The sequence below is a fragment of the Marmota flaviventris genome, chromosome X, assembly GCF_047511675.1.
Source record: "Marmota flaviventris isolate mMarFla1 chromosome X, mMarFla1.hap1, whole genome shotgun sequence".
NCBI classification, from domain to species: Eukaryota; Metazoa; Chordata; class Mammalia; order Rodentia; family Sciuridae; genus Marmota; species Marmota flaviventris.
Window position 1 is genome coordinate 38,715,097 of NC_092518.1, and position 16,945 is coordinate 38,732,041.

General features: G+C 39.5%; 1 protein-coding gene across 4 annotated transcripts in view; it reads left to right on the forward strand.

Moving 5' to 3' along the window:
* Window positions 1-10,456: 10,456 nt before the first annotated feature.
* Window positions 10,457-16,945, forward strand: part of LOC114085979 (KRAB domain-containing protein 4) — a 28,931-nt gene continuing 22,442 nt past the window's right edge. For 3 of the 4 annotated variants that reach the window (XM_071606380.1, XM_027927293.2, XM_071606379.1), the window contains exons 1-4: window positions 10,457-10,538; window positions 12,345-12,389; window positions 15,112-15,238; window positions 15,556-15,651. In XM_071606380.1, the coding sequence (XP_071462481.1) occupies window positions 12,375-12,389; window positions 15,112-15,238; window positions 15,556-15,651 (238 nt within the window). In that variant the 5' untranslated portion in view covers window positions 10,457-10,538; window positions 12,345-12,374. Of the gene's footprint in view, window positions 10,539-12,344; window positions 12,390-15,111; window positions 15,239-15,555; window positions 15,667-16,945 lie in introns of all 4 variants that reach the window. The other variant, XM_027927292.2, reaches the window with a different exon arrangement.

Here is a 16,945-nt window from a genome sequence, read left to right on the forward strand (position 1 = left end):
ACAGCCTGAAGTGAAAGGATGGGGAAAAACATATCACTCATAAAGATTGCATAAACAAGCAGGGGTTTCTATCCTCATATCAGATAAAGAGGATTTCAAGCCAAAGTTAATCAGAATGGACAAAGAAGGACATTTTGTACTGCTTAAGGGAATTAGACATCTATAAGTTGTAACAATAATAAATATGCCCCAAACAATGAAGCATCTACATACATCAAACAAACCCTTCTCAATTTCAAGAATCAAATAGACCACACACAATAACACTGGGTGACTTTAACATACCTCTCTCACCACTGAGTAGATCCTCCAAATAAAAACTAAACAAAGAAGCTATAGAACTAAATAATACAATCAATAATGTACACTTAACAGACATATATAGAATATTTCATCCATCAACAAGTGAATACACTTTTTTCTCTGCAGCACATGGATCCTTCTGTAAAGGAACTCTTAGCAAATACAAAAAAATAATACTCTGTATTCTATCAGACCATAATGGAATGAAATTAGAAATAATGATAAAACAAAAAGTAGAAGCTACTGGAAACTAAATAATACACTATTGAATGACAAATGAATAGCAGAAGAAATCAGGGATGAAATAAAAAATATTTACTGGTAAATGAGAATAGTGATAAAACATATCAAAATCTTTGGAACACTATGAAGACAATGCTAAGAGGAAAGTTCATTGCATTGGGATCATTCATTAAAAGAATAGAAAGTCAATGAATAAATGACCTAACATTACATCTCAAAGCCCTAGAAAAAGAAGAACAAATCACCACCAAAAGCTGTAGAAAACAGGAAATAATTAAAATCAGAGTGGAAATCAATGAGATCGAAACAAAAGAAACAATTCAAAAAATTGATCAAAAAAGTTGGTTCTTTGAAAAAATAAATAAAATTGATAAACCCTTAACCATGCTAATGATGAGAGAGAGAAAACTCAAATTACTAAAATTTATAATAAAAAAGGAAATATCACAATGGTTACAGAAACACTACTACTGAAATATAGAAGATAATTAGAAGCTATTTTGAAAATTTATACTCCAATAAAATAGAAAATCTTGAAGACATCAACTACCCAAACTGAATCAGGAGGACATACACAATTTAAACAATGAAATAGAAGATGCCATCACAAACCTATCAACCAAGAAAAGCTCAGAAACAGATTCTTAGCCAAGTTTTACAAGACATTCAAACAAGAGTTAACACCAATATTCCTCAAATTATTCATGAAAAAGAAAAGGAGGGAACCCTTCCAAATTCATTCTATGAAGCTAAACCAGATAAAGATACATCAAGGAAAGAAAACTTCAGACCAATATCCCTGATAAACATAGATGTAAAAATTCTCAATGGAATTTTGGCAACTAGCGTACAAAAACATATTAAAAAGATAATGCTGGCTTGGGAGGCTGAGGCAGGAGGATTGCAAGTTCAAAGCCAGCCTCAGGGGGCAAGGTTGTAGCTCAGGGGTAGAGTGCTTGCCTAGCACCTGTAAGGTGCTGGGTTCAAACCTTAGCAACACATAAAAATAAATAAATAAAAATAAAGGTTTGTGTCCAACTACAACTAAAAAGTATATTAAAAAAAAAAAGCCAGCCTCAGGAAAAGTGAGGTATTAAGCAACTCAGTGAGACCCTGTCTCTAAATAAAATACAAAATAGGGCTGGGGATGTGGATCAGTGGTTGAGTGCCCCTGAGTTCAATCTACAAGACCAAAATAATAATAATAATAATAATAATAATAATAATAACAACAACACACCACAATCAAGGGGGATTTATCCCAGGGATACAAGGTTGATACAACATATGGAAAACAATAAACATAATTCAGCACATCAATAGACTTAAAGACAAGAATCATATGATCATCTCAATAGATGTAGAAAAAGCATTTGATAAATTACAGCACCCCTTTATGTTCAAAACACTAGAAAAACTAGGGATAGTAAAATCTATATAGCCTAAACTTAAGGCCAACATTATTCTAAATGGAGAAAAATTGAAAGCATTCCCTCTAAGAACTGGAACAAGATAAGGATGCCCTCTTTCACCACTTTTATTCAGCATTGTCCTTGAAACTAGCCAGAGCAATTAGACAGAAGAAATAAATTAAAAGGGATACAAATAGGAAGAAGAACTCAAATTATCACTACTTGACAATTATATGATTCTATATTTAAAAGATCCAGAAATTCCACCAGAAAACTTCTAGAACTAATAAATCAACTCAGCAAAGTAGTAGGATATAAAATTAACATCTATAAATCAAATGTGTTCCTATATATCAATGAGGAATCCTCTGAAAGAGAAATTATGAAAACTACCCCATTTACAATTGCCTCAAAAAAAATAAAATATTTGGGAATCAATCTAACAAAAAAGGCAAAAGACCTCTATAATGAAAACTATAGAACACTAAAGAAAGAAGTTGAAGAAGACCTTAGAAGATAGAAAGATCTCCCATGCTCTTGGATAGGCAGAATTAACATTTTCAAAAGGGCTATACTACCAAAAGTGTTATACATGTTTAAAGCAATTCCCATTAAAATACCAATGATATTCTTCACAGAAATAGAAAAAGCAATCGTGAAATTCATTTGAAAAAATAAGAGGTCCAGAATAGCCAAAGCAATCTTTAGCAAGAAAAGTGAAGTAGGGGGCTGGGGATGTGGCTCAAGCGGTAGTGCGCTCGCCTGGCATGCGTGCAGCCCGGGTTTGATCCTCAGCACCACATACAAACAAAGATGTTGTGTCCGCCGAGAACTGAAAAATAAATATTAAAAAATTCTCTCTCTCTCTTTTTTTTTTTTAAAAAAAAGAAAAGTGAAGTAGGATATACAATTCAAGTACTAATCAAAAGAAAGTTGCTATACCTGTGGGTTGAATGATTACCCAAAAGACATGTCCATGTCCTAACCCTGAGAACCTATGAATGTTACCTTATTTGGGAAAGGGGTCTTTGAACAATTAATTAAATTAAGGATATTGAGATGAGATCATCCTGGATTACTTAAATGAGATGTAAATACAAAGATAAACTGTCCTCATAAGACATGTAAGAAGAGAAGACAGCCGGGTGTGGTGGCACATGCCTGTTGTAATCCCAGTGGCTTGGGAGACTGAAGCAGGAAGATCATTAGTTCAAAGCCAGCTTCAGCAAAAGCGAGGCCCTAAGCAACTCAGTGAGATCCTGTCTCTAAATAAAATACAAAATAGGGCTGGGGATGTGGCTCAGTGGTTGAGTGCCCCTGAGTTCAATCCCGAGAAGGAGGAGGAGGAGGAGGAGGAGGAGGAGGAGGAGGAGACAGAGATGAGAAGAAACCATGTGAAAACATAAGCAGAGACTGGAATTATATACTATGAATCAAGGAGTGCCTGGAGCCACCAGAAGCCGGAAGAAAAGGAAGGAAACTTTGGAGGGAATATGACACTGCTAACACCTTGATTTTGGACTTCTGCCCTCCAGAACTGGGAGAATCAATTCTACTTTTTTTTTTATTAGTTACACATGACAGAACAACGATCTTGACATTTCATACATTTGAATTAAATGGGGTATCATTTCTAATTTTTCTGATTGTACAGGTTGCAGAATCACATTGGTCATACAGTCACGTATATACATACAGCAAATTCTACTTTTTAAGCTACTAATTTTGTAGCAATTTATTATGGCAGCCCTAGGACACTAATACAGATTTTTGTACCAGGAAATAGGGTACTCATGTAACATATATCTAAAAATGCAGAAGCTGTGGAAATGGGTGATAGAGGCTGGAAGAACTTTGAGAAGCATAATAGAAAGATCACAGACTTATTTGAAGTGACTGTGGAATATGGACTATGATTCTGGTAAGGGCTTAGAAGTAAATAAGAAGTATTAGTAGTAATTCGTAGTATTATTAGTAGTATAGTAATCTTTTATCATCATGGAGAATTACATATATTGTCATAAATAGAATATTGGTAGACATAGGAATATTAACGGCACTTCTACTAAGAATGCAAAAGGAAATGAGGGACATGTTATTGAAAATGGAGGAAAGGGGATCCTTGTTAAATAGTGGCAGAAAATTTGGCTGAGTTGTATTCTACTGTTGTATGGTAAGCAGAACTTCTAAGTGATGAACTTAGATATTGATCAAGGAGATTTCCAAGCAAAGTGTTAAAGGTGTAGCCTAGTCTCTCCTTGTTGCTTAAAATAAAATGCAAGAGGAAAAAGACAAATTGAGAAAGTAATTGTTAAACAAAAAGGAAGGAGCATTTGATGATTTGGAAATTCTTTTTAATATTCAGTTTGTAAATGATGCTAAAATTAAGAAATTCACTGTTCAGAGAACATGCTCTGCAGAGAAGGAAAAGGGTATAGCTAGATAAGCTTTTGCTGAAGAGATTCAGTGTGCAACACATGAATCTACTCAACTATTTCAGCAAAAGCCAGGAATCAAAGGGCAGAATCCATCACCTGTAGTGACCCACCAGTAAAAGTTTTGTTTCCCATCCCTGTGACCTTATACTTTACTGGCATAGAGTTCTTAATTTCAAAGGGAGGAAAGCTTCCACCAGGAATACACAACAATGATTGCATTATACTGGAAGCTACAACTACCACCCAGCTGGTTTGGCTCCTCATGCTTCTAAATCAACAGGCAAAGAAGGAAGTTGCAATACTGGCTGGGATGACTGTCTTGATTACCAAGGAAAAATTGGGCTGCTACAAGACAATGGAGGTAAGGAAGATTGTGTCTCTACTGTGACACCAGGGTATTTGCTGTCTGAAATATGAGTCTGTGAGTGCAAGATTCCTTAGGGCATCTCTTAGTACTACTACACCCTGTGATCAAAGTCAATAAAAAACTATAGCAACCCAATTCAGGCAGGATTGCTAATGAGTCAGACATTTAAGAGATGGTTTTGGATATCAACACCAGGCAAATAACTAAAACCAGCTGAGCTGTTTGCTGAGGGTAATGGGAACATGAAATGGTAATGAAAGAAGTTAGTTATAAGTAGGTACCTAATTATGACCACATGAACCATTTCAAGAATGAAGACTGTAATTGTTACAAGTATTTCTTCTCTCTTTTGATATGAATATGTGATATATATGTAGATGTATGTGTATATATACATATATATGTGTGTATAATATTTTTGTCTTCTGATTTCTTATCATCTTATCATCTAACATAAGGCCAGGTGTGGTGGTACACATCTGTAATCCTAGTGATTCTGGAGGCTGAGGCAAAAGGATTGCAAATTCCAGGCCAGCCTGGGCAAGTTGGCTAGATCCTGTCTCAAAATTAAATAATAGAACTGGATATGCAGCTCAGTGGTAGATTGTCCCTGGGTTCATTACCCAGTACCAAAAAGATCATCTAGCATATTAACAAGAGTTAATTTTTACATCACAGTAACATCACCACTCCAGTGCTTTGAGGCTATTATTAAGTTATAGGATATCAAGAAAAGTGAGCATCATCCAGAGAAAAAATTTGCATCTTCCTCCAGAGAAAAGATTGGTGTATTTTTTATTGTATGCAGGAGAGTTAGATCATGTTAGGTAGAAGTATGACTTTGTTCTTGTGCTTATTTGGAGATTAAGTATAGTTCAAGGAATTGTAATATGTTGCCAAGGTGCCAAGGGGTGAACTGTGATGGTTAGTTTTATATGTCAGCTTATCTGGGCTATAGTATCCATTTTTCAAACAAATACAAACCTAAGTATTGCAGAAATGTGATTAACATCTAAAATCAGATGATTTTAAGTAAAGATTATCCTCAGTAGTTTGAATGGAGTACAATTACAGTAGTCTCCCCTTATCCACAGGGGAAATGTTCTAAAACCTCCAAGTAGATGCCTTAAGCCTCAGAGAGTACCAAACCCTACACAAATGCATACAAATCGAATGCCTTTTCTATCTTAATCAAGGACTCATTATGCACTGTGGATATAACTCTTACAGTTTGAGGTGTGATAAGTACAACTAGCACAAATTGGATAGAAGATTCATTTTTACCATAAATCTTACCAAATTCAGCATACATTTTTTCTTTCTTTATTAATTCAAGAACTTTCACCTTTTCACTTAAAGGAAGTACTTTACAGTTTCTCTTTTGCCAGCATCACTACACTTGTGTTTTGGGGACATTACTAAGTAACATAAGGGCTACTTAAACATAAGCATTTGCAATACTACAACTGTTGATCTGATAACCAAGATAGCTACTAAGTGACTAACAGGCAGGTAGCATATACACTGTAGATATGCTGGACAAATGGAATGATTCACATCCTGGGCAGAATAGAGCCAGACAGTAGAAGATTTCAAGCATGCTACTCAGAACAGCATGTAATTTAAAACTTGTAAACTGCTTATTTCTGGAATTTTTCCAATTGATATTTTTGAATCACAGTTGACCACAGTTAACTGAAACTACAGAATGTGAAACCATAGATAAAGGGAGACTAATATATTGACAAATGATAGCTGCCGTGGATGTAGAAGACTGTAATGGTGGCTCAAGGGCAATAGGTTACCCTTCTCAATCCAGGTTCTTTAGCTTCATTTCTCTGGAAAGAGATTCCTCTAGGTCAGAATCAGTGACTCAAGAATTCCTTAAACAGGAACCCAACTCATGAAATGGGAGTCTTATTTCTTTATAGTTTGCTTATGTTTGCTGAATATTCACTGGGTAAATGGGGCCCTCAGGAGGGCAAACAGTTTCTCTCCATTGATGGGTATACTCTTGACAGTGCCATACAAAATAAACCCTGGACTCTTTTTCCAAGCTCAGCATGCTCCATGCCTGATGTTTCTATGACTGCAAACTCAGCCTCTGACCTCCATGGCATTTGGGAAGAATCTAGGAAGTTCTCCCAATTCATCTGAAGCATCTTAGGTCCTATCCCCAATGAATTAGTTTAGGGCTTCACCAAGACACCCGGGGATTTGATGTCTGAAATGTGAATCTGTGAGTGCAAATACATGCTCATCTACAAGGACAAATGTGTACAAGTGTATATCAGAAGAATGGGGAGCACAAATTAGGACTCAATATCTAAGGGGACTAGGGTCTGGAGAAAAAGACAATGACACAAACCAGTTTTGCTTGCCTCAGCAGCTGATGCCTCCATTTGCGGAGTGACACTGAAGATTTCTGCTGGCCTTGAATTCAATCTGGAAGAAGGAAGAAGGAGTCAAATATTTCAATTTTAACAGGATTCTCAAATATGTACCAAATATTATCTGTTGGCATTCCACAACATTCCCACTGCCATCTTCTTCTCTGGATTATAGGAGCTGAAAATCTTGAGACACTTCTCATACTCCCTTGTCAATGCAATCTCTCTGTACAAAATTTGGTAAAGGGAGGTAGAAGCCATACTTTTGCTCTAACAGGAAGAGCAAATAAGTGTTTTTCAGTAGATGTGAATTTCCATGGCATCCTGCTGAACTCCTTTCTAAGCTTGGAACCATGGACATTCATGCTATCAGCAATAGTTTTCTGACCTCTGGGTGGCAGAAACAACTTCCTGACTTTCTGAACTGTGGTGATTCTGAAAGCTGGTGGTGATTCCTGATCTATGTTCCTCCATACTCTTTCTCACTTCCTGGACTGGTGATGAGCAGAGTGCCTCAGAAGTCTTGTTGAGGAAGGCAGAGTTCACAACAGCCTCTTTAGTGTGGTTTAGAACACTAAAATCTATTCCTCCTATTTAACAGCCTTTTGCTACTCCTATCCATACTCCCTTTATCCTCCCTGTTTAAGCTTAACTTTTGCATAAAAATGTTTGCAGCTGGATGTAAGTGGTGATCCAGGGCAACAATGGTGCCAGGCACAGACACAATTGTGCAGGGAGAGGGCAATTTCCCACAGTATGGAAAAGTCCCGCCAAAATACCAGCATGTTTCATATTGCGGCGGAGAGGATAACAAAAACTAGCCCCATTTACCAGGTATCTGCCAAGAGCTATTCTTGGGGTTGGAGTTCTAGAGATGTTTAAAGGAACATCAGCAGGCTGTCTAGGGCAGGTGGTACTTGGCTGAGGCAGAAAAGAGGCCCAGTAAACACTGGATCCACGCCATCTCTTCCAGTAGATTAGTAGATCCCAACAGCCCAAACAGTGTTTAATTCATGTGTTTAATTCCTGAATGCTATGCCCTATCCAAAGCATTAACCCTTCTCTTTGTGTAAGCACCTGTTCCTGCAGAATCAGGATATGGGGACAATCTGGCTAGAGCCACAGACCAGATGCTTCTGCAGCTTGGGGTTTCTCCACTGTCCTCAGGACACTGTCATAATAACATAAGTATTTTCTGCCTAGTGAAAGTGATGTATGAAAAGACAGTTATTTGGACACCTCTCCTCTAGAAATAAATAGGTTGGTATCTCTAAACCTGGCCATCCTTGACATATGCACAGAAAATAGAGTGAGAAATAATTCATTGCTCACATGTCCTAGTGAAAACATGCTCTTTTCCTAGGATTTCTACACATGGCTTAGACGGAACTAGTTCCCAGGAGATTTCTGTACTGAGTATTCAGAACTGGGCTCTAATTCATCCAAAACACCCGGAGAATGTGAGGGAAATTGCTGAGGGTAAAGAGAATGAGGAGGAAGATACATATGTAAATAGAAATTAAATATCTGATTGATTCCATAATCATCTTTGACACATCTATGAAAAGTGCCTGGCATGTGTTAGCTCCAGCACAAAAGGTGTACCTCAAGGTGTACCTGGGCTGGGACTCTTTTATTCCTGACCCAAGGAGGCATGTCAGTGACCAGTCAGTTATAACAAGCACAGAGTGCACACTTGGCTTCTTTCTCCCAGAAAGTGACAGGCAACAGAAGACTTTTCTCAAAGCCACTTTGTCACTGGCTAGCACCCCCCAGAGCACACAGTTCTCTGCTACTTACTTTACAATGTATTTCCCCCCCCCCCAAAATAAACACCAGATTGTTCCAGGACATCTATGGTGCCAGGAACAGAAGCCCTTCATTTATGTTACAGGAGAATGATTCATCTAGATTTCTTCCCTCATTTCAGAAGGTTCCTGATCCTGCAGCACAACTTCAAAGCCCCTCTTCCCGGGCAACTTCCGGCCAGAGCGGGAAGTTGTGCTGGGGTTGCCAGGACTCAGCCTGACCCAGGGTCTGGCTCCACACAGCCCCGCACGGTCTGTACGTGGCCTTGCCCTCCTGCTGCTATTGACTCCAGAAGCGTGACTTCTTCCTATTCAAAGGAGCTAAAGGAAGCCGAAAGTGTGGTTTCGGTGATAGAACAGCGCGGGACTACAAATAGAAAACGGGCTTTTGCCCCCGCGCGGGAGGGAACAAGTCCGCTGGGACGTCCACGCGGGGTCCGCTCCCCTCTCCTCTCTCCAGGCCTTTCCTACAACTCGCTACGGAATACGGTCGCAAGCTCTAGTCGCTCCCTCCGGCCTCAGTGTGAACACTCAGTACCACGTTCCCTAGCAGGCGCCAAGCGCGACATTGGCAGTGTTGCCACGCCCTCGCCTCCCGCCCCCAAGCTATGGCGCATGCCCAGTTCGGCTAACTCGCGTTCCCAGGGGGTGACGGGAAGCGGAAGTACTCGGAGCGCCCGGGAGGGAGGCTCTAGTTCACAGAAGCTGTTGTCATCCGACACTGAGGTTTTGGGACTTGGCGGAGAAGTAAGGGGAGGGGTGATGGTGACGGGCTTGATGGGGAGGAATGGCGGGGCTGTGGGGTCGTGTGTTGGCGCACCTTTGGGGATTGAGTGACCCCGGCAGTGGGGTATGTTGGAGGCTAGGCTCTTGAGTCAGCGAGTCATGGATGGACTGATGGCACTGAGTCATTCAGTGACTACTACTGAGTCCTACTAAAGGCCAGGTTTCCAGACCGGTTCTCACACTAATCTGCACGGGAGCCCTATGCAGTGGTGCTGCAATTAACTTTATTTTAGAGACAAAGCAGGACAGTGTGGCTCAGTACCTGTCTGAAGTCACGTGGGTGTTAATCTCTAGAGATCCTTTTTCTTTTCCGGGTAACACTTAGCCCTTTCCAATGTGTCCTGTCCTTTATTTATTATGTTTATCTTTTCCTTTCTCCCCTACTAAAATTAAAAAGCTCCAAAGGAGAATGGAAATCAGATTTTGTTCACTTATATGTCTCCAATACATAAAAGAGGCACGTAGAAGTTACTCAACTCATGCCTTAAATTAATAGAAGTGGCACAGCTGGCCATCAGTTGGTTCTAGAGTCTGGACTCCTAGTACAGCAGTGTTGAACTCAGTGGCAATACTGGAGCTCATCATGAATGTTAAATCTTGAAACTAGAAAGAGTCACTATGCCTCCATGAAAAGTAGCATAGGGGTCGTAATGGAATCTTCTGTGGTCATTGTGTTTTCAGGGCAGAGTGTACAACTGAGACCACTGCTAACCAATTTAAGACTCCAGATTATCAGCACCCTGGCTTCCTCAGTCAGTCTAAGAAGCCCCAGCCTGAGACCTCTGGAGGAGGTGAGCTCTCTGGGTGGGAGGCAGAAATCTACTGCTGCAATGATGGCCCCAGCTATTTGCATTTGTCTCTGAGTTCCTTGATACTGCCTACTTGGGAACAAGAGAGTTCCTCTTGAGTGAGTTGGAGGAGAAGCCTCAGCCCAGAGTTGGAGACTCATAGAACAACAGTCCTAGAAGAGTTGGACCTACAGTGGCCTTTGACCTTCCATTCAGCTGAGAGAGCGAGACTGACTTAACTTCCATGTGCCATCAAATTCCATGTGCCAGTAGGTAGTTTGATCCTAACAGGGAGAAAGAGAGATGAATGTCATAGGTGGCTGGAGGCATGGATGGAACAGCTGCCCTGCTACAGTGGCTGCAATGGCAGGATGAGGCTGGGAACAGTTACACCTTTCTCCTCTCCCTAGCACATATAAGTTCACAGCATTATGCTCCCTTCTCTTGTCATTGAGCCTTCTGTATTTGAGTTGGTCCCTTAGCATTAGCATCACACACTCTGAAGTACATGCTGAATCTCCCTCCATCCTGACCAAAGTGAAGAAATACATTTTAAATTTTTAGAGTTTGGAATTTCAGAGCAATCTCCAGGCATGCTGTCATCCAGTTCTGTTGCCTCTTTCTCATGTTTTCGAAATGGCCTGAGAACGTGCCTTTAAGCTCCCCAGGGCTGATCCTGTTGTCCTGATGCTGCCATAGTGACTGTTGCAGTGTAGGATGGTTACTTTGCACTGGAGCTCCTTGCTGGAACTTTCTTTGGAAAACTTCCCAACAAGGAAGAGCATGACAATCCAAATGCCAGTGGTGTGAAAGGAGAAAGTGACAGGGTAGGGATAGATGGTGAAGGGCCAGTGAAGAGTGGAGGGCCAGGAAGGCAAACACAGACGCACAGTAGTTTTCAGCTTCCCAAAGAACTGACAGTGCTGGAATATGACCTGTCCTCAACTGTCCTTTTCCTCAGCCTTCTCAATCCCATTTAGTTTCCTTCCTCTAAACCACATCAAAGGATTCTTCTCATTCACCATCTGCCAAAGGTCTCTTCATCTGAGTGTGATTATAAATGATGTTTAATATTTTAAAATTTTTATATTTCTCAAATAAATAAAAAAAGAAAATTGAAATCATTCAAAGGTAATCAGTGCCATTTCAAAAACTGCTCTTTGGAACCATACATATATATTGCTTAACATAAATGAGATCACATTGTACTTGTTTTTTTTGTAACCTGCTTTTAAAATTCTAAGCACAGTAATTTAAAAAGCCTATGTAATGGGGCTGGGGCTGCAGCTCAGTGGCAGAACACTTGCCTTGCATGTGTGAGGCACTGGTTCAATCCTCAGCACCACATATAAATAAACAAATTTTAAAAAGGCATGCTGTTCATCTACAACTACACTTTTTTTTAAAAAGCCTATGTAAATGTGTCTGTTTTTATATTTCTTATTTTTAATAGTATCCTTTGCTGGAAGTTTACTTGCTTCCAAAATTTGGAAATGACTACAGTGAATATCCTTGCAGATTTGTGCACATTTATTATTGTTTAGTTCTGATAAATTTCTTGCAATAAAATTGTGGAGATAGAGGAGGTATCTTTAAACGTAAGTCATACTTCTCTCCAGTAAGGAAAGCAAAAATCCCTGTGTAAAACCCACATGATCTTAGCGTAATCCCAAGGAAACAGACTGGGTCTACCAGGCCATGTTTCTAGATCATTCTCCCCAGGGTTCAAAGATGATTATTATTAGGCTGATACTGGTGGTGTTACGGCTGTCCCCACTGATATTGACCCTCCTAATTCTGCCCTTTTAGGCCTCCATCCTTTGTCCAGAGCAGAACAGGATGGCCATTTCCCAGGTAAGTCCCTGATTTCTCCCTACTTTGTCTTCTAGTAAAATTGAGCAGCTTTTTGTAATGTGTATAGTAAACTTAAAAAAAAAAAAAACCCACCTAATTATCCCCTCTGTCCCATTTTCTACTGAACCTATCTACCTCAGGGACAGAGAGATGAAGACAGACAGATAGATACAGGGGAAAGGGAAGACAAATTCTCTACTCCTTCCTTTGGCATCTGTACCTCATCTTTCCATATATTTATCAAATATACATTTCCTTAAATCTGTATTTACCTATATAGACTCATCTTGCTTTTTCCATTTCTTCACTTCTAGGTCACTTGTTCTTATTCTTTACATTTAAAATATAAAGGTAAATTTGCCCTTAATGTTTTAATGTACATACACAAAAATAATAGTCAAAACTATCAATTTCTCCTCTCCCAGTCCCACATTCTTCCTCAGAGATGCACACTATTAACATGTTAGTGATATCCTGGTGTAGATGCTTTTATGTCAATTCAATTAAGCAAAAATATATATGTGTATGTGTATATAAATGCACACACGTTATATATGCATATGTAACTGTATGTGAATATCTGTATGTGTATATAAATGTACACATGTTATATATGCATATGTAACTATGTATGTGAATACCTATATGTTTACATTACTGCCATCATACTCTCCTATCCATCTTTTACCACCTTATTATTATTAATAGTAGTATTCCTTGTCAATATGTAAAGATTAATTCAATTCCAGTTTTGTAGAATGGATATTATCACTTAATTATTTGTCTATTGATAGATAATTAGGTTTTAAATTTTCTTTTAATATTAAGACAGTGCCTCATAAGCAATGTGCTACATTTCTATTTGTTCTGTAACGTGTTTATTGAGGATATACCTGAAAGTTGGATTTTTGAGTCAAAGGTATTCACACTTTAAGTTTGCCCTAAGTCTTTACTAATTACTACTTTCACAGAATGTTAAAAGACCAGATAATTTCTATGTTCAAGGTTTCCAGGCTAATGAAAGATCAAAGGGAATCAAATTTACTTTATGAGTGCATTTAACCTTAAATGTGATGAAGATATTACAAAAGAGAAAATTATAGACCAATTTCACTTAGGATATAGATGTCAAAATTCTAAAACCATATGCTGAGTTGAATGTGAATAAGTGTAATTGAGCATGTTTCAAAGTAATTTTTACTCATGGCAAAATTTCAAGCAAAAGCTTTGTTAAACAAAAGAAGAAAAATTAATTCTTTCTGTCACCCATCCCCAAGTCTTTCTCTCCTTCAGTTTTCATACATTCTATCTAGATACATGAATCAGTTTTTCGTTTCTTTTTCCTTTTTTTTTTTTTTAACTATGGATTGAGCACAGGGGCACTTTACCACTCAGTTACATCCCCAGACCTTTTAATATTTTTCTTTATTTTGAGCCAGGGTGTGGCTAAGTTGCTGAGGCTGACTCCAAACTTCCTGTCCTCTTGCCTCAGCCTCCCTAGAGTAGCCAAGATTGCAAGCATATGCCACCATGTCTATCTTCTTTCTCTTTCATATGTATAAGTGTTGTTATTTTTCCTTTTACTAGATTTAAGCTTCACAAGTTCAGGAGATTTATTTATTTTATTAATCTTGACATCCACAGGACCTAACACTTCGGTGTCTATTCAGTAAATATGCATTGAATGTATAAGATATTTTAACACTCTACTTCCCCTACAAAGTTTAACATAATTTAAGTATATATAATCCTGTGTATACATTAGTCCCACTTTGCCTATGGCTTTGCTTTCTGTGGTTTCAGTTACATGCAGTTAACTTTGGTCTAAAAATATTAAATGGAAAATTCCAGAAATGAACAATTTATAAGTTTTAATTTGGATATCATTCTGCATAATGTGATGAAATCTTGTGCTCTCTTGTTTCATCCTTGTCAAGCTTCCATCGTCCCTTTATTCAGTCTATCCACATTGTGTATGCTAGCCACCCATTAGTCTCTTATTAGTCATCTCATTTATCCGATCCACTGACAGAGTATCACAGTACTTGTGTTCATATAACCCTTATGTAGTAACATTATATTAGATGCCTATGTCATTTTCCTCATTTCATCTCATCATATAGACACCATATCTCACATCATCATAAGAAGTATGGTACAGTGAGATATTCTGAAAGAGAAAACACATTCACATAACTTACAGTTTATTGTTATAATTGTTTTGTTTTATTATTGTTGTTAATCTCTCACTATACCTAATTTATCATTAAGTATGTCTGTATTGGAAAAAAAAAACAGTATGTAAAGGGATTCAGTACTATCCATGATTTCAGGCATTCATTGGAGGTCTTGAAATATATCCCCTGCAGATAAGGGAGGACTACTATAATACTCTGCCATATTGCAACTAGTGAACAACATAAGAACAAATGTATAGAGAAAGACAAAATACTGTAGTGTCTTAAAAGGGGGTGCTGAAGACAAACCACATAGATTTTAATCTCTAGTTCCCAGCTATGATCTGGGATAGTTACTTTATGTTCTGTGCACCTTATATTCCTCATCTGTCAAGTTTCTCCTAGGATGGTGATGAGGATTAGAATCTTTAATACAGGTAAAGGTCTTAGAATGGGCACAGCATATGCACTCAGTGTGCATGAGGTGTCATGTCCCAATTCCCCCAGCTGATCCCTTTGTGTTAAAGAGGAATGTGCTGTTACAGGAATCCCTGACCTTCAGGGACGTGTTTGTGGACTTCACCCTGGAAGAGTGGCAGCAACTGGACCCTGCTCAGAAAAACCTCTACAGGGATGTCATGCTTGAGAACTACAGCCACCTGGTGTCTCTGGGTGAGGGACTGCTGCACAGGGTGACATGGAATGCCCCCAGGAGTATCTCCCTCTCTAAGCTGCTGCAAACTCAGTGGCATTGAAACCCTCAGTGAGTTTGGGCAGGAGGCTCAGTGTCAACAATTCATAGTTCCATTAGGTCACTGGATAGGATATTTGTGCTCTCACCTTCTAGGTGACTGTTCTGTACAGGGGCAAGTTGCTGCGTGCATGGGGTAGTCACTGGGGCTGCACCATCTTCAGCCTGAAGGGATGGACCTTGGGCTGGAATGCCCGCAGCATTAATGCCACAGTCTTATGTCATTTCCCCTGAACAGGGTATCTACTTGCCCAACCAGATGTGCTCTTCAGGTTGGGACAAGGAGAAGAGGCCTGGAGGGCAGATGGAAGGACTCCGATACAGAGCTGTCCAGGTGAGCAGAATCCAGGTGCGTCAGGCCAGGATAAGGAACCCAGTTGTGTGTAGGAGCTGGGCCCCTGGGCTGCACTTAGGAGCTCTTCTCAGCCCCCAGACTTGTGACGTGACTCTGGTCTGAAGAATGAGCTATGGTGATATCCAAACGAGGCCCCTACCTTGTTGGCCTTTTGTGATCTCTTGTGTTCTTCACCTGGCATTCACACAGAGGGTGGTCTTTCTGGTTCTGAGATCCCACCTCTCTTCCAGCCTCCTAGCTTGCTAGGGAGAAGTACCAAGCCCATTCTCATCCCTTTCCCCCTCCTTTCTGGAAGCTTTTAAGACTTTATTCCCCCTTCTTGGACTTTTGTGTTTTTACTGGAATAATTGTAGGCAAAACACCAATTTCCTGTCTATTGGGCATGCTGTACAGGGGCAAGTTGCTACGTGCATGGGGTAGTCACCGGGGCTGCACCATCTTCAGCCTGAAGGGATGGACCTTGGTCTGGAATGCCCCCAGCATTCCAAGCCCTTTCAGTCTGAAATTTGGAGTCTTTGTTTTAGCCTCAAGAAAATTATTCTACCTGGTTACTTGCCGTTGGTATGGACGACAAAGCTTTGCTAGCGACCTTTAACTCTTTTAGGCCAGGTACCCACTATGTTCTCATCTGTCTTTGCTTTGAACCCAGGTACCATAAACACTGTTTCTGTTTTCTTATTTCTTCTCAGACTCTTACAAATCTGACTTGATGCCATCCATCCATTTGCTTCTCTCAATAATACTTCCTTCCTTCTCAACTCTTTTTGTATTATTCAAAAAATACATAAACTTGAGAAGCCATTGCTCCCAGGTTGAATATTTCATTGAACCATGTTTCAGTCCTGGATGGATGGAGCTGCCTTTTTCTTTGATTAGTTGGTTGTTTATTTTCACTTTCAGCTGCTTGTGGAGATCCAGAAACTCCAGATCTATTGGTCTCCTTTTGCTCTCCCATTTGTACTAATCCTCTCCATGAGCCCATCCCAGAGAAATTTGATTAGAATGCTCTTACTCTTCATAGTGTGGCACATGGACCAGCAGCCTGTGAATTTCTGGGACTCTATGGTGTCAGGCCTCACTGAAGATTTACTAAATTAGAATGTATATTTCAGCAAGCTCTTCAGAGAACTTGCAGGCACAGGACAGCTGAGGATACTGCTCTATTTTTCTTTTCTTTATTTTTTGTGGTGCTGATGATAGTATCCAGGGCCTTGTACATGCTAGGCAAGTACTCTACCATTGAGCTACACCCACAATCTGAGAAGCACTGCTT